The sequence below is a fragment of the Mizuhopecten yessoensis genome, unplaced genomic scaffold, assembly GCF_002113885.1.
Source record: "Mizuhopecten yessoensis strain PY_sf001 unplaced genomic scaffold, ASM211388v2 scaffold10331, whole genome shotgun sequence".
In the NCBI taxonomy this organism is placed as follows: domain Eukaryota; kingdom Metazoa; phylum Mollusca; class Bivalvia; order Pectinida; family Pectinidae; genus Mizuhopecten; species Mizuhopecten yessoensis.
Window position 1 is genome coordinate 71,155 of NW_018408493.1, and position 19,114 is coordinate 90,268.

Consider the following 19,114-nt stretch of genomic DNA (forward strand, 5'->3'; position numbering starts at 1 on the left):
CGATCCTTATAGTTCCCGCTTCCATGTCATAGAGTTATCATGGACTTTAAATTATTTTTTACAGTCATTTCTTTTTAACCCTTTGTATTTTATGATATAAATGATATTACTGAAATTTTACTTTAACAATTACTGGTCTCTTTGGAAGTCATTCTGGATACTCCAAGGTTATAGCGCTCAATTTCGATCTCTGCACCCCAGGAATATGTCGTGTCAAAAACGAAGGTTTGGTGTGCGCTACGTTGTGGACGAGACAAGTAGACTAGATCCACTGATGAACATAGAAAGAATCTCGCGGTCGCATAACGGTAAAATTGACTGTCTTTGAACTCTGGTATGGCTTCTCTGTAATCTTCAAAGGATAGAAAGCAGCTTAGCAATTGGTCATGTTGGTTTTAATCTGAAACCAATTAAATAGCTAACAGCATGCCTTCAATTTTTTCATGACATATTCCAGGGTTCCTCATCATGGATGCTCCAGGTGTAAAGCTTTCACCCCCCCTGTAATATGCCATAGCAGATTTGAAGGCACGCGGCTAGCTTTTAGCTTGGTCTCCGGTAACAAAACACCTGACCAATCGCTTAGACTGATGTCTGTCTTTTGAAGATAACTGAGGAGCGATCGTAACCCCTGGTGTATCGAGGATATACGGTATCGTACCCGTAGTCTTAGTTCACCATTTGATAGAAAACATATATTATAAGTTTTTCTTACCCTTTTTAATGTCTGTTTGAGAACTCATTTCTTATTCAATTGGCAAAGAGGAAAATCATTTACAAGTGAAAAATAATCATGTGCTCATATTTATATAACGCTTCCAAAATTTCTAGTTTTCGGGCTATTGAGTTATCATGGACTTATCATAACTATTGTTTAAACTAACATTTTCGTAGTCTTTATATTTTAAAGTATTAATGATATTACTGAAATTTTACTTGATGAATTACCGGTCTTTCTAGAAAAAGGAAACAAAAATCTGATGGGTATATCGGTAAAATAAATTTTAGAACTGAATCTTGGTAGCGTTTGAAAGTTATGCGACACTTCATCATCATATTATAGTTGAATGTGATAGTCCAGTAAACTTAGTTGAGATAACAAGGAAGTTATGCTATGAACATGCTTAAGCTAGTAATAAAAAAAAAGGTTGTGTATAAAAGAGCGCAAGTTCAATATCAGCACGCTGTGCTCCACCTTTCGAAATTAAAAAAAAGATTAGCAAGATATTTCTAAACATTTTCTTCAGATTGGTAATTAGTATGTTCAAGCGGCAGATAAAGGAAGCCATCTGGATACGCCTTATTGGGCCAGTTTTAAATCGAGACGAGGGGCTCAAAGACTCTTGCATATCTATGACCAAGTATTAAACAAAGCGTAGTTTAATCGAGTCATTTCGGTACATATAGAACAAATATTGTATATACGCCTACAGCGTAGCCGAATCGACTTCGATTTTGTGGACAACTTGTACACATTTTACACCTATGTGTGCATACGCTTCTCTGGTCTTTTATCATGATGAAGGTGACAGTGTACATATCGTACTAGTCATCGAAACGTCACATAGAAAATGCTATTGGTTGTTTAAAAGAACTTTCATAATAAAGAATAACATGAATTTGCGACCTCTTTGCAGTATGCGACAGCTCCACCTTCCAGAGATACTAAGTGTGACAGTTAGGTGAGCTTACCCGGTAAGTAAAACAAGAAGGATGTCATGTTCCGGACAGACCTAGTTTTGAGGCCTATTACTTTGTATAGTTTGGTTAGGTTTTAATCTTCCCAGCGTAGATTTCTCTCTCATTTTGATCTGCAAAACCGGGTTTGCCCCGTTTAAAATTCTCTTAATATTACTGGAAAAATTGACGGCAACTATTCTGGTTCTGCGGCAAGGAGATCGCGGGGTCATGTGATCTTCATCAGATACGTCCTAATTAATCACTTATCAGTATAGGGCACAGTTTTACTTTTTATCACCGAAAAGTTTTTATATCAAAAATCATGTTGTTGAATTGAATTCTTGGTTTCATTAGAAATACCATAAGAAATCATATTTCCGTACAATAATTATGGTATTAAGAAATGAAATAAAAACAAACTATTTGATTTCTGATATCGAGATATTTATTGGAATTCGATTCAGATGTGTTGAGCATAAAGTCTAAAAAGTATTTGTTTTCGGATTTCAAATCCACACATACATACAAGTGGTGAACTTATCACAGATGAGTGATTTAGGATTCACATACAAAGTACATGGGTGTACTGCATTCGGAGGTATGAAGATACCGTAAAACGACAGTCAGGATGACGCACGGCTTTCCAGCAGGGTCTGAGAAAGAAACCAGCTTCTCTTGTAGGAGCTTGCCGTTGCCATCCCACCATCCCCAGAGTCCGTTTACGAATGAGAAGCCACCGCCCACTCGAACTTTCTGACCACCTGGCACGAAACAAAATTGTCCATAACACATATGTTTGATGTAGATATTTATGACAAGATGTACTTACCAATAAGTATATATGTTGTTATTTGCGACAATCTCTATGTCTGCTCTACCGTTACACCTCGGAATATGTCACGGCAAAATTAAAAACTCTTAACGCGACAACTTGCGGATTATACAAGTAGATTTTTTGTTGTAATAATAACAATAATAATGACTAGAACTGTAAGCCAAAGGCTAACTAATACCACCCACTGCTATATAAACCAGAACTGTATTGATTGAGCTGTACACTTATTTAAGTATATATGTCACTCACACACTTCCTGTACTCCCTCTCAATGCCAAAACATACTTGTAAACGAAATGTTGTTACCCCAGATGAACACTTTTGATAAAATCGTCCTAGTAGTAAAGGAAGAGATGTCAGGACAAAGAGTTTTAACAAAGGGTCATAACTCCTTAAAAAAGGGTCGAAATGAAAAAATATTACCCTGATGCACGACATCTGGGAGTTATTTATCTGTAAACATTCATTGAAATTGGCCCAGTAGTTTAGGAGGTAGGCACAGGTTTTTTCAACAAAGGGCCATAACTCCTTTTAAAAGGGTCGGAATGAAAAAGTACTACTTGAATGCACAACGTCAGGGGGCAGTTGCCATATCTGTATACTTTCTTTGAAATTGGCCAATTAGATTAGGAGATGTTGTCAGGACAAGGATTTTTCAACAATGGGCCACAACTCCTTAAAAAGGGTTGGAAAAAAATACCTGGATGCACAACTTTAGTTGGTAGTTATCATATCTGATATATACCGTTGAAATTGGGAGCATAATGTTGGAGGAGTTGTATGGAGAAGTATTTTACAACAAAGGGCCATAACTTTGTAAAACAAATGGTCAGATTGAAAATATAATACCTGGATGCACAACATCAGGTGGTAATTATCTTATCTGAAAACTTTCATTGAAGTTGGTGCAGTAGTTTTGAAGAAGATGTGTGGGGAAGCATTTTACAACAAAGGGAAAAAACTCCATAAAAAGGGTCGGAACGAAAAGAATGATACTTGGATGCACAATTTCAGGTGATAAGTATCATATCTGAAAACTTTCGTTGAAATTTGCCTCATAGTTTTGGAGGAGTTACCCGGACAAATATTTTTCAACAAAGGGCCATAACTCTGTGAAAAAGGGACAGAATGAAAAAACTATCCCTGGATGCACAACTTCAGGTGGTAGTTATTATATGTGGAAAGTTTCGTTGAAGTTGGTCCATTACTTGAAAAGGAGTTGTCCGGACAAATTTGTGTATGGACAGACAGACAAGCTGATTCCAGTATACACACCCCCCCCCCCTAACTTCGTTGCGAGGGCTATGATAATATGCAACATTTATATAGCGCCCTTTATATAATTTGTAAAATTACTCTAAAGCGCTTTACAACAATTGGATAATAGTATTAGTCACAATTGTAAAACAAAAAAAGGCTTACAATCACTTTTATACATTAGGCAAGCAGATAATCATCGCAATGTGCACATACATGAATAAACAAAAAGTGGTATAATCTACAAGTTGTCTTAAATTGATGGAGACCAAAGGAATCGCGCGGCAGCATAACAGTAAAATTCACAGGATTTGAGCTGGGATGCAGCTCCTTCTTTACGCCTGAAACCAATCAAACAGGGTAACTCCAGGGGTAACACTCACTCGAGATCTTGTCGAAGAGACAAGAAGACTAGTTTGATCCTTTGATGTACATCAAAAGAAGCTCGCGATCGCATATATTACGGTAAAATTGACTGGCTTTGTGGTCGAGTGTCGCTCCTCTGTCTTTTTATAGGACAGGTAATAGCCTAGCGATTGGTCAGTTTTTTTACCTGAGGCCAATCAAATAGCTATATTCTTGTCTTCAATTTTACTACGACATATTCCAGGGGTGCAGAAAGTGAGCGTAACCCATGGAGAATCGAGGATGTGATATATTGTGCAAGAGAAGAAATGTTTAACGAGAATGGAGCTTAAGGATTTTGAAGACTGGGTGCATTTACTACTCTTGCCAGTGATGTCTACGAAAGAGATACAATGCGATCAACCTTAAATTGATGACACCAGATTGGTGGACGAGAACTACGACGCAATGATGGAAGAGGTTTTATATGTCAAAATAAACTAACGACGCAATGATGGAAGAGGTTTTATATGTCAAAATAAACTACCGTTACTCCCATACACGATACACAAGGGGTTACGCTCACTTCCGCTCTCTGCACCCCTGGAATATGTCATGGCAAAATTGAAAGCACGCTGCTAGCTATTTGATTGGTCTCAAGTAAAAAAAACACCTGAGCAATCGCTAGGCTGATTTCTGTCCTTTGAATATTACAAAGGAGCAACACCCGTCTTTTAAAGTCTGGCAATTTAACCCTAGCGTGAGCTTCTTTCGAGTAAGTGGAGTATCGAGGATGCGTTACTCGATGACTGGAAGTTCAAGGAAATTATCTGGTACCATTTACAACTTGAACTTGTTGATTTCATAGTCATGGTAAAGAAATCATTTTAGACATAAAGCTATATGGAAGATATCCAGGAAGTCATATAGTTGCCGTAGGTGACTAAATAGAGTACAGATTCCACTTAAGAGCGATTACTAGCGCCACTATATCAGCTCCTATATTGTATTAAGGGATTCTTCTGATACAACAACTCCGGCAAACCAAACTACACAAGGAACTATGAAGAAGAGCAGATATCACACGGCTGAGATTAGGACTAGAATCTAAAGAGCTGAAACACAAAATAGAAAATATACCAGTATAAATGTATCTACCGATAAAGAAAAGGAAATCTTGGATGGTCGAGTAGACAATAAATCGAGCCAAAATGAAATGCAATGTAGCAAAGCAGCAAGAAATCTAGCAACAGGTGCAAAAATGAATGCTGAGAACAGCTACAAAGAGACTTTTGGAGATGCATTAACTTTAAAGCAAAGAGAAGAACACAAGTAGGACAAAGACACGGATGAAGTAGTATCGGAAACTGAGGTTGTAGGAAAGGAGCAACAGCTTAATAAGTAGCTTCTTCAGCAATATTTTTACCGCCGAAAATATTATACCTTTTTAATGCACACACAAAAGGCATAAAGAGGATGTAGAGAATATTAGAATTATATAATAAACTCGCCAGAACTAATAAACTTCATCCAAAGGCGGGATGAAATGAAATCAGAAAAGAACTGAGGCACTCATTGGAAGTATTAATCTACAGCAACCATGCAGAGAACGGAAAATACCAATGGAATAGAAAGTAAATAGTACATCAAACATGAAGAGATGTAAGGCAAATATAGAACCCAGAACTACAGAGCGTTTGGTCGTTGAAAATGGTGAAGTATAATATATATAAAATAGTAGAATCATTGATAAAAGACAAAGTATGGAACTTCTAGAGGTGAAAAATATAATGGAACAACAACATGGGTTCAGAAAAGGTAAAATAACCACATAAAAACTATTGAAATTTTCGGGATGATTTCATCATTGGGTATGTTAATACATGTTACTACAATTTAGGCCTAAATATTTGATGTAAGCCAAATTCAAAACTGTTAAGCAGGCGATAAAATTCAGAAAGTATGCTCGAAAGAACATTATCATTTATGGTTCAGATGCAATTATGCCATTTTTTAGAATCATTTATCTGGCCTAAAGTCGAGTATGCGGTAACAGTATGGAGTACAATGTTGCAGAAGGACATCACAGAGTAAGAAAACCAGCGGAGGAGTATGACAAACCTCGTGCATGATTGGAACACAAGGCCTACTTTGTCTCCAAACCCTCAACCAGAGAGCTCCCAGTAAGAGGAAGAGCGATGGCACAAAACATTTTCAATTTGGGAACCGTCGGTACTCTATGCACAATGTAAACGAGAAACATATTTTCTCGTTTACGGAAAGTGCCGATGGTTCTCGGATGAACAATTTCACCGAATGATCAACAAGATTTACCATATATTCTTTACTGTAGCATACAAATCAAAGACAGACGAGCAGAAACATGCTAGTACAATTGCATTTCCAGGCTGGACTGTACGGAGAAAATATTTTTACAATCCGTGCGACAAAAGACTGGAATAGCTTGGCAGATTGTGCATACAGAAAGTGCACTGAGTGTAGAACCAATCGAAACAACTCATGAGTGTCTAGTGTTTAGCGGCGTTCTATTTAATTGTAAGTATGATTACACGATGGTCATTTTGTGTTTTTACTCATGACATACGAAAGTAAAAAAAACAACACCAATTGATTTTAAACTTACGGAGTATCAAGCTTGGAAACACTATCCTGATGAGAAGATCCCGTTTGGCATCGGTGTCAATCACGAACAATCTCATCCCCAAGGCAGCACAGCTTAATACTGCGTCATCCTGATTGGACTTCTGCATGACAACCTTGTATGTCACTCCTGTCACGTGATCTGTCATCGGGGTGTCCATATCTGTTTATATAAGTTAAACTCGCTTTATTCTCTTAATTTGCCAAATTATGATTTCGTTAGTATGAAAAATATCAAAAATATTTAAAGGTTGTCTGTTTGATTTCAAATATATTTCAGAAGTATTGCAGATGTTTATCAAAATCACTATTTCGTCAGCACAAGGGAAATCAGAACAAATATTCGATCGATTGAATTTTTTTTCCACATCTCGAGAATTTTTAAAACTCCCATTCACTTTTGTTAAATAGCGGTTCTTACCTTTCTCGTTCCCTGCTAATTTGAATTAAGTGCAGTGTTTATGCATGTTAATATGCAATAAATCAATTAAAAATATAATAAACACTATAAATTAAATAAGATATTCATAAACAGTTATTTAGTTGTAACAATTAACCGAGAAAGTATAGATTAGCCATTAAACCACGCAAAAGTCGATATCACGCGCTTAGTGATAAGGATAATGGCATATATATTCTATTGATAAAGGTATTGATTGTTACGTCATTGGTTTGTGTGAGAAAATTACGTCGTTTTCTCAAATATTGATGACGTTACTCCCACAAACAAATGACGTAACAATCAATACCTGAGAAGATAACTCTGCAATACGCAAAGACGGAATAGTCATGAAAAGACTGTGAAGTAGTGAATCAATCGCGACATCCTCCTCGATGCTCCAGGAGATACGCTTACTTTCGCTTTTTGTACCCCTGAAATATGTCATAGCAAAATCGAAGGCTCAGTGTGCGCCATCTTGTGGGTGAGACGAGAAGACTAGTTTGGTCCTTTAATGTACATTTAAAGAATCTATCAGTCGCGTAACGGTAAAATTGACTGGCTTTAAAGTCGGGTGTCGCTCCTTATTAATCTTCAAAGGACAGATGTCAGCCTAGCGGGTTTTTTTTTTTTTTTTTTTTTACCTGAAACCAATCAAATAGCTAGCCGCGTGCCTTCAATTATGTTATGACATATTCCAGGGGTGCAGAGAGTGAGTGTGAGCGTAACCCCTGGATATCGAGGATGTTGTGACATATATTTCGGGGAAACTAATAATAAGGGCAAAACATTGAACTAACGAAATTTTTTAAAAAGTAACCTAGAAACTGGATTATTTTCATCCTCGAAAGCCGAAAGGTTACATTCACTTATGTTCTATGCGCCCATGGAATAAGTCATGGCAAAATTGAAAGCCCGATGATAGCTATTGAATTTTGTTTCAGGTTAAAACAATCTGACCAATCGATACCGCTAGGCTTATAACCGTCTTTTCAGAGGAGCGACACCCGACTTCTAAACGAGGCAATTTAACCATTGCGCTCCCGCGCGATTCATTTGATGCACATCAACATATAAAAGTAGTCTTCTTTTATCATCCACAAGGTGGCCTATATTGGAACCTTCGATTTCGTCATGACATATTTTAGGGGTGCCGAGAACGTAAGAGAGAGCATACCCTCTGGAATCTGCAATTCGGAAAATCATTTTTAAAAATTAACAAGGTTCCGTCATAAAACACAACTTTAACGTAACTAACCTGGGTCACAGAAGTAGAGGGTGTCGTTGTTAGCAAGGATAGCCATGCTGTTGTCATTTATTCTCGGAACGCACTTGTTGAACCTATACCCCACACATCTTTTGTTGGCGTGACCATAGGAGAATGATTGACAGGTGACGTCACGACGACAGCGGGTGGCACACTTTCTAAGATCCTCGGCGGATGAGTCGGAGATGATGCCACTACTGTTGATGGCTACTTCCGGTAGCTGGGTGTACTCGTACTGGGTTTTTGCCTCCATCGCTGATGAGATAAAATTTACATGATAGTACAGTCAAAACATCGTACAACGGGCATTCGAAAACACGGAGCGAAATCGCTAAAAATGAGGATTGGCGTCACGTTGAGTTTTTTTTTCTCTCTCATGATTCTGGCAATTTACTCAAATTAATGACCTGAAACAATATGGTATTTTGATTGTCATCAGTGGCGCTTTTATACGTGCGGACAGTTTTATTCGTGAATCAAAGACAAAATAATGAAAGTTTTGGTCGATATAATCGATACAATATTAGATAAAATGTTTGATGAATATTTGATCATATATCCGTTATTCACGTTAATTCATAATATATAAACATTGAATTAACGATCTGTTTAAATGGAATAAAGATATCTTATATCTCCATGTAATTAGGATACTTGATGCTGATAAATGATGTGATAAATGATGATGATGATGATGATGATGAATGATTGAGAATGATAATGACCTATCTCAATTGCTATTAAGATGTTAAATAATATAGTAAAGATATCTCAATTCTTAAATGAGATATCACTGAAAGTATGTTGTCTTCCTTTCAAGGTATTAAATGATAAATTGGCAAACGGTATTGCTTACGAATACATAAAAAATGATCATTTCACTCTAAGCAGCACAACAGGAAGAGGCAAAGGTGACTCTGCCTGTACTTACTCGACAAACTTTTATAATAATACATGTACAATTATATCACACACCGCGATATTGAGACTCTACGGGGACTACCGTTTACCGTATTTGCATCCGATGACGTCAAATCTGAGGCAAACAGTAGTTGGGCCTTTCGGAATCACAGGTTCAATGCGAACGTATCTGGTAACGATATGAGGGTCAAAGGTCACCACTTTCTCCTCATCGACGATAGGATTGGTTGGGGCTCCAAAAATCTAAAAAAAAACACCCAACCACACACACATTAAATTAGCTTGTGATGAATGACAAAATAATTCTTATCACAAATCAAACGTTTCTCGAGCTCAAACATCAAACATGTTTCTTTCATCGGAAAGTATATTAAGTAAATTAATCTCTTTTTTTAAATACAAAGATAAAAATAAGGGCTTGAGAGATACACGGTAGGCCTACCTAATTTCTAACTTCCCAAGACCAGGCCTATTCCCTCAAACGAAACAGAAACTTGATATATCCCGATATTGTATTCTTAAATTGTTATGTTACACTGATACAAGCGAAATATTTCTAGAAAACAATAATCTAACAGCAATTTTCTAAAAACCCATCATCATCATCATCATCATCACCATCCTTCGCAGTCCGGTATTTCTCTGCCGTGGACATGGTATTATGGAAATAGTATATCATTTACGAGAATCTTTTGCAAATAAGGTTCATTGATATTGATGTCGCTTTCTATAACAAAAAAATTCGAAGCCAATACCACTTTAAACCAAAAGGGATCACAGACCTTCTTGCGATAAAGGGTTCTTAAAATCGCATGTTAACCATATTTATACCCCTTGAAATAGTTCCATTGTTTTGACTGTCAAATTTTCATGAATTAAGTACTTATTAGAAGATATATAAACTGAAATATTACAGCTGTTGGATTATTAAATAAAAATATCGTGAACGTTGTGCTTTAAATCGATTTCTGATTTTATGTTCAGGGTTCATTACCCCTATATAATTAACATAATTGTATTCATGCGCGTCATGGAATACAAGCATATGAAGATCACAAAGTATTGACGCTGGCATGTTTATTTCGAGAATGGGAGAAAAAGATGGTCCGTGGACAAGGGAGACCTCAACCCGAGGTAAGAGTTTGGCTGTCCAACACTCGGCAAAGCCTCGTGCTAGACAGCCAAACTCTTACCCTCGGGTTGAGATCTCCCTGTTCATGGACCACACCCGTGTGGGATTCTATTATTCCTTCTAAATTTTCTCCAATAACTGGAAATATTGACATAAACATGAATAATTCTCATTAAAATCGCAATATTTACAAGAATTGGGTATAAGCAGATAAAAATCCGATCTTTCCTTATGCATAAAACAAAAACAGCGCATTATGGAATACAAAAAAATGTTAGACAAGTGGTGCTTTTAGATGAGGTCGGTCTTTGTGCTCTCAACAGATACCTTAGTGCCGTTAGAACTGGCCAACGACCAATCATGTCCGTTCTCACTGTAGGTAACTTTGAATGTTTCTAGCATTTCTTTGATAACCAAGTGTTGTTGTTGGACAGAGACTCTCATTATCCTGTGTAGTCGAGCAAACTTCACCTTGATATTGAAATAAAGAAAAGATAGCTTCCTGAAACGTTCTTCTCATACCGCCTTTCAAGGTGTTCTCATTGCTAGAGACATTTGTTATCTTCTTGTTAGATGCATTTTTAACCGCCAACGAAAAGAGATTTTTTATTTAAATTTTGTAAATGAATTCAAAGAAAAAAAAAAGAAAGAAAAAAATTACATCCACCGAAATGATCCCTTTTCAAAAGCACTTTCATGTGTAAACATTGTAAGAGAAAAAGCGTCATGAAAAAAATGCACGTAAATCGCTATAAAAAGACATTTCCTTTATTCTTTGAACTTAAATAAATTAAATTTGATCAAAGAAATGTGAAAATATAATGAATGACAAACACCCTCACGGTATATGCATCAATGATTGCAATGAAAGTTTTCATGTTTCAATGATAAGCAACTTACCAACACCATTTGTACAAATGAAGGGCATTCTAGTCAGGAAACCTGACTATCTGAACATCTTTAAAACCAGATTACGAGTATAGGATCTAACCAATAAAATTTGCTCTTTTTTAAGGTTGTCACTGTTAAATTAAACGTGTTATATAACTAGGCATACCCATGCCATATTTGTTTGCGTATTAATCCTTGTTATATGACCTATCAGCTCTGTGATTGGTTGTAAGTTTCAATTGTTTCAATTGTGACGTCACGCCTAGGACAAGTACATAAGTATGTATATACCTGAATGTATGGTGTAGGATCTGTATGGTCACTGCACCAGCCTCCATCACTCGGTACTAAACAGCCTTGTGAATACGCATTGTAGCTACTCATTGTGTAAAGACGGCCACACGCTGGACTCCCCGAGGATGCTGAAATATCTTGATCCGGAACCCCATTAGGGCCGGACACTAGATAGTCTGAGCAAATTCCGGTGCACAATCGGACGACTGGAAATAATACAGAATAAAAACGGATTAAAACAAGGCTGAAATAGAACATGTTATGATACTTAAAATAGTACAGAATAAAAACGGATTAAAACAAGCCTGAAATAGAACATGTTATGATACTTAAAATAATACAGAATAAAAACGGATTGAAACAAGGCTAAAATAGAAAATGTTATGATACTTAAAATAATACAGAATAAAAACGGATTGAAACAAGGCTAAAATAGAAAATGTTATGATACTTAAAATAATACAGAATAAAAACGGATTTAAACAAGACTGAAATAGAGTGTGCAATGGTAAAATAATATAGCATACCTTTGTTGAGAAGATACTATACAGCTGTATATACTTACCCTTGTATTGGCCAGTTTGGAGAAATGAGAACCCGTGATGAGATCATTGGGATGGTCACATTATACTGACAACGAGCGAACCAGTCTTCCCACTCCTAGAAACTACCATTTTTACACACTCTGGTATATCTCGGCCAGGGGACAAAGCCTTCCTCACCGGGGCGAACGCTTAACTAAAGGCCAAAAGTGAGGCATTGTCAAGGGAGACATTAGGGAGTTAGGAAAGTTGTTTAGAAAGAAGAGAAAAGATAAGATCCCGAATTTAGTCGCCTCTTACGATCATACAATGTGGGCACCTGATACAATTCTTACGCCTAACCTGCAGAGCAGTATATATGTTAGGGAAAGTCCTCATGCTGATATGTCACATTGACATCTAGGTGCCTCAGGGTCGATACAACATTATACCAAGGTCAGCAAAGCCGGTTTCCACAATCAGATGGCAGGAAATTTGTAAGTTATATATATATATATATATTCCAAAACCTTACTTTTTGTATTCCGACATAAATGTGGTTATTTGTTCTCAACGGAAAAAGATCTGTTAGCCCTAATTTACCATGCGGAATTACCTGAAATTTAAAATATTACTGACTCTGAATTTTATAAGTTCTAATATTGACATTTACCTTTGATAATGGTAACCTCCATAGCATATTATATGACAGTGGTGAACATTTTATATGACAGAGGTGAGGAATACAATTTCACTATCAACTTTCCTTTCCTTGATAGTAACTTGCACGGTTTGCTTGCTTATCCATGTGACATGTTCTTAGTATTGGGTTTCTCGATAGATGCATCCTGTTTACTAATAAACTGATGTTATCGTCGTTGATTATATTTTATGGTCGCCAAATAACCGTCAATAAGAAAATAGGATGTTTCATTTATTTCAATAAAAAAACACATAATTTTCAAATTCGTAACACAAATCACTGAAAGCTGCTCCCATGTTCATCAATGAGAGTCAGATGAACAGTAAAAACAACCTAAAATGGCAATAACGTATTAACATTATCACATGCAACGACTCCATAGATTTTCTAAAACGCAATTAATTGAGAAAAACCCCGAAATAATCTCCAAGAAAAATATTGTCTTTGTGTAAAGTTGATCAGAACTGTTAATTTTTGACTCATTCTACAAGAAAACAACAGTAATGATTCCTCCGTAAATAAAGCTGCCTTACAGCTGTCAGTGACTGTAGAACGACCAGACTTTAAGACCACCAATGGTAGACAATCTAGACAGTCAGAAATGAAGCAGATACCAAATCTAACACGCACTGGTGCACTATCATACACCTTCAAAGTCCCCTTTGCTAGAAAGGAACCATTAGAATATTTACTATGCTTACCCGCTTCATCAAGAATCTCAATGAATATTTACGTCCCTTAAATATAAGGTATGGGAGATATATCTTCAATGTGAAGCTACATAAATCAATTAATTGTATTCCCCCTACTGGCATGAATGAAGGATGGATTCGTACACAATAATAAGGTAATTGAAAATATATTAACAGGAAAAAACCCGAGCAAAACCATTTCCGAATAGATAAAGTTAACGACTTAATCAATAGCTACAATCAACCACAGCAGGTTTCCCTTATCATACATTGACATCTGTCATTCTGGTGATGGTTGAAAACGTAGCAGAATAATTTTGACTGATACAGATCTTTTATTTACGTGCCTAAAATAAAACGTATGAGAGAAATGAATTAATTTTATTCCCCCCACTGGCATGAATGAAGGATGGAATCGTACACAATAAGATAATATATTAACAGGAAAAAACCCGAGCAAAACCATTTCCGAGTAGATAAAGTTAACGAATTAATTAATAGCTATACACATGAAGAATACGAAAGAACCCACCAAACTATCATCAATGCAATCATAGTATTCCTAACTTAAATATTGGCATCTGAGGTGAAAAACAATTTCAGATTTCCGTATAAAAAAAATTAAAGGTATATATATGACACTAGCAAATTGTGTGAAGACCGAGTATATTGGCCCGTTGAACCTCTAAACGTTATCATGAAACATTGTATTTTTTATTCTAACAAAAAAAGGATTTATGTGATGGACGATTGCCTATTGAAACAGTCTCAACTCAACCATAGCAGGATTCCCTTATCATACATTGACGTCTGTCATTCTGATGATGAACTGGACGTTTAGGAAATATGAAACACCCAAACTATGTGCCAAGTTATAACAAACAACCAAATAGTAACCGCTGAATTTCACAGAATTCGAAAAAGAGTGAACTATTTTTGACATGTGACTTGTAGTCCACATTCTGAAATGCTGAAGATAATCATCATCAAAACGTATTTGACAAGGTACAATTACGACAGGTAGTTCATATGTTAAACCCTTCGGAGAAACATACACTAGCGTATATGAAATGACAAAGAAACACAAGTGAGGAAGAAAGACAATTCTATGATTCGTACCATGTCCTGGTCTCGGGCTGTTGACCACTGCATCATCGAAAAAATTTTTTGTTTGTTTTTAACTAATTTACCCCTGACGACACATTTTAACTATTCAAATTCATAGGTTGGAATAGTCCATTACGGAACTTCAGGGGTGAGTGAGTTAAGAAGGTGAAGGGGTGTAGTGGTTAGAGGTTCGACTATTTCTAGGTCTGAGCAAGAGTCATAAAAATCAGCAGGAAAGCCTTTGATACAATAAAAAGAGAGAACATTTCTTACACTTAACAAAAATGATTATTTTTTCTTACACTACTTATCTATTTCTACTATACAACCAGTGTATTTTTTAATGTATTATTACAGCATATTTTAATGACTACATTTCTGCTGTATAACTAACACATTGCTACCATATATAAATATCTAAATATGTAATACTCACTTTATTTTACAACAACCACAACTATGAAAATTATAAACCCACGCCCCACAACAATGGACCATACTGTAAATATACATAAATGTTCGTGGGACATTAAATTTCGTGGATAAGAAAAATCCACGAAATTTAATGCCAACGAAAAATCAGCAAAATATGATGTCCTTGAAACAGGCTAGTATATGAAAACCACGAATTGTCACCCCACGAAAATATATGATTCTACAGTATACCGGACGTTTTGGGTTCCGATCCCGGCTCACGTGCAGCTGAGTCACTTGTTGCTGAAGCTTTGTATCGTGAAATGGAACTTAAGCATACACATTCCACTGATTTATATCATATTTAATCTCCGTATCAACGATCAGCAGCATATAACTTTAACAGTTATCATATATGTGTCATAGTGATTACCTAGAAACAAAATGCTTATACATTTCAATACCATGTTTGCATTCGATTACAATAGAAATATATCACACACATCATTACAGGTAAATAAATAGGAAACAAGCGCAGTATTATTGTGTATGTAAAAATTACCTGAATAAAAGTAGAAAAATAATTATGAACGAAAGAATGAATGAATCGCTGAGTGAAAGTGAAAAAACATTTTCACTGAATAATATAGTGTGGTAAAGAAAGCCCAATCCCCACTCCTTATCGACGCCCACCCTACGAGGGAACATACTGATAATGAAAAGTGAAAAATACTTGCGGAAAATTTGATTTATAATCAATTAAAAGTTAGAATTTTATTTCTCCAGTGTTCTTTTGACGAGTTCCTGTCTTTGAAAAAAAATGCCCGTTTGGCAGCATTGTATTATTTAAGCATTGCAATGTTTTTGTATGGTAGTTATGATCTATTTGAATGACACAACTTTGCAAGTAAACAACATAATGAGCGTTACCGTGAAACTGATAGCGTTTGAAGTGAGTGATCTTGCGACGGAGCACAGGGATTCGTTTCAAATGTCTGAAGTGTTTATGTGCTGTGACTCATATCAGGAGGTCTGTAACAAATGCGTCAGTAGGTCTATAGAATATGTGTATTTCAGACATTTGTAACGAATCCCTGTTGATCAGTGCAGTGTAACAGACGATATTTCTAATAAATTGCATGAGCGTTAAAATTGTGTCCATTGCATTGGTGATTTCAACCGATGTGCATTTTGTACGATATTGCAGACCTTGGTCCTGTTTTTGTTGTAGATCTAATAATAGTATTTTTTTATTCTCTTTTTTACATAATTTTACAATTACATTATCAAGTCTCACAATGCCCAGCGATATTTCAACAGCTGTCATGTTTAGTTACAGTGGATATTGTAGTTCCGGTCAGTGTTGTATTAATACGCTAAGAATCGTGTCTCGTGCTGCATGGTAATTAAAGTCACAGCTTTCAAACAGGCTATATGGTGACAATGCCATGCAAATGTAAATATATTGCATTGTATTGTAACTTATTGTATTACGGACTATTACGAATACTGTAAATCAAAATCACAAGGTAAATAAACGTGTTTATTTGAATAAAACATTGGACTTACCGTGTAGAAGTGTCAATATCCTGAATGCAGTTATCTTCACTTTCTCTTTCATCTTTTTGTTTTAAGTTCAATTTTTTGACTGCATGTTAATAAGTCGACTCTGCTTGTCTGCCTTCTTGGACTATGATCCGACACACTGTTCCGATGTCTCTCAGACTCTTGAGCGTTGGCGGGCACAACTGAATAATATCCAATTTTCTGGATGATTTAACAAATACGTAAATAATATATTAAGGTTTCGAGAAAAATAAGAATTATGTTCTCTATCACAAAATATGAATATTGATATGTTATTCAGACGTGTGTTACCTCAGCCTATTTGGGAGAGAGAAAAACTCCGTCAACATTCTAAAGCACCTGGTGTAACCTCTAATTTCAGTGAGTTAACTTATATTGTTTTAGTTTGGCATCCTCTAATATCCTATTCTTGTTAATATCGACTCAAAGATGAACGTAAAATATACCAGTGACTGTACCTTTAGATACAGTATGCAAAATATGATTCACGCAGCTATAAAATATTTCGTAATTGGGAATTATAAATGACACATTTTAAGATGTTTGTGGCCAACACTGACTTGCCACTAACGTCTTACACGCATCAATTAGTGACATACCTCTCATGCTTGAAGCGTAATTGTTTTTTTTAGATGAGGTTCGATTTATGATAATGCCAAAAACTTCCGTCACGACAAAAATGCTAAATATTGCATGCGTTATCACCATAGTCAGTAGGTGATCAATGAACGTTTTAATAGACAAAGAGAATACAGTTTTATATTCGTCTGTCACCCACGTCGCCCTTTACCCACCTGGGTTGGTATTAGTGCAATTGGTACGACATATAAGTACACTGTACTTGAATTGACCTCACGGTGGAATCAGGATATCTTAAAGGTTCCGTGAACACAAACAGGTTTACGCTATGAGCGATATTACCAAACGTATCTTGGGAAATTATCATTATTTATTCTCACGCGAGGAGTTGATTCCTTTATCAAAAAAAATTATCACTGGCTTAAATTTAAAAGACATCTTTCTACAATACAGGTTAAAAGAGTCACGATGAAAATCATCAATATCTAAAATATGGTAATTAGATACTTAAATCTTGGATTAAATTATCTCTGAGCTCACTGTCTTCGTTAGAGTCGGTGGCTGTTGTCATAGTATGTCTACTGCTGATTTTTTAATAACACAGGGTGGTTTGACAGATGGAATTTAAGACTATAGGAAATGTTTAAAGTCTTCACCATGATGTGCTTAGTTTTTTTCCCTTTGTGCGATAAGAACTCATATCAACATTTTTTATTTTCTCATTGATATTTCTTGTGGTTTCCTTGTCATTTACCAGTTTTTTTTCTTTTAATAAGTGATATTACCTGGATTTGACCTAGTCTTTTTTAGAAAGTGTCCATGAAGAGAGAAGATTCACCCTTTCGGTTTTTTTTCTTTTTCCTTTAATTTTAATGGTTTTCGTATTAATCTTTCCATGGTTTTTATTGTTTATTTTATTTTTATTTTATTAAGAATTAGTGGTTTTTTACTTCGATATTCTCGGGGGGGGGGGATTTGGAATAGATGTGCAATGTTGATAGAAAAATACTCACCTAAGGTCTGCTATCTGAGAAATTTTAATCTATTCTGATGATATAAAACAGTTTTCTGTTTCTCCCGTTATCAAATATTTAAATGTGTTCATAATAGGTGTTAGATAATTGATACATGTACGCGACATATTATTTCCCGGATCTGTCAGCTGACGTCATGGCGGATCCCACCGGAACTTTGAATGCTCTTACCAACCTTCAACAAACCGATGTGGCGACCATTTTGTGTTTCCTTTTGTTGGGATTTCTCCTTGATTCCTATTGCTTTTTTATATGGATTTAATTTTTCCGTTTTTTTAGTAAAGCCGTTTTGAAATATATATAGCCGTTCTGCTATAGATAATTTGATGATCTACAAATACACATTGTACATATTGATAAATATACAAAATAGCATTTCTTTCTACATACATATTTTGTGTACATCCTATATCATTTACTCTTTTTTTATATTTGACTTTGTGTTAGACCTGATAACATTGGCTCAAATGACTGTAAATAAAATTGTCAACGACCAAAGACATTATCATATATATATGCAAGAACTAAAAAAACATAGTTTAGAATAAAGCGTATTTATATATATTCTTTCCTTATTTCTTTCTTTGTTGTGATTGGCTCTAACACATTCGCAAAATAATTTAAAACGTTGAAATGCGTGGTCCAAGTCAATACATCTTTTTTTATAAACTGGATGCTTTTAAACAATTGCTGCCTTTATTTTCAGGCAAGAACATGATTTATAAACTCCGTCTCCGGTTAATATATGTCCCGGG

At 35.7% G+C, this 19,114-nt stretch overlaps 1 protein-coding gene across 1 annotated transcript; it reads right to left on the reverse strand.

The window, feature by feature from the left end:
• Window positions 1–2,139: 2,139 nt before the first annotated feature.
• Window positions 2,140–16,868, reverse strand: LOC110460220. The gene is made up of 7 exons (XM_021513022.1): window positions 16,729–16,868; window positions 11,720–11,928; window positions 10,865–11,008; window positions 9,495–9,648; window positions 8,476–8,739; window positions 6,762–6,941; window positions 2,140–2,441 (listed from the first exon to the last, which is right to left on the reverse strand). The coding sequence occupies exons 1-7, from the start codon at window positions 16,778–16,780 to the stop codon at window positions 2,236–2,238; spliced, it is 1,209 nt and encodes a 402-aa protein (XP_021368697.1). The 5' UTR covers window positions 16,781–16,868; the 3' UTR covers window positions 2,140–2,235.
• Between the last annotated feature and the right edge of the window lie 2,246 nt (window positions 16,869–19,114).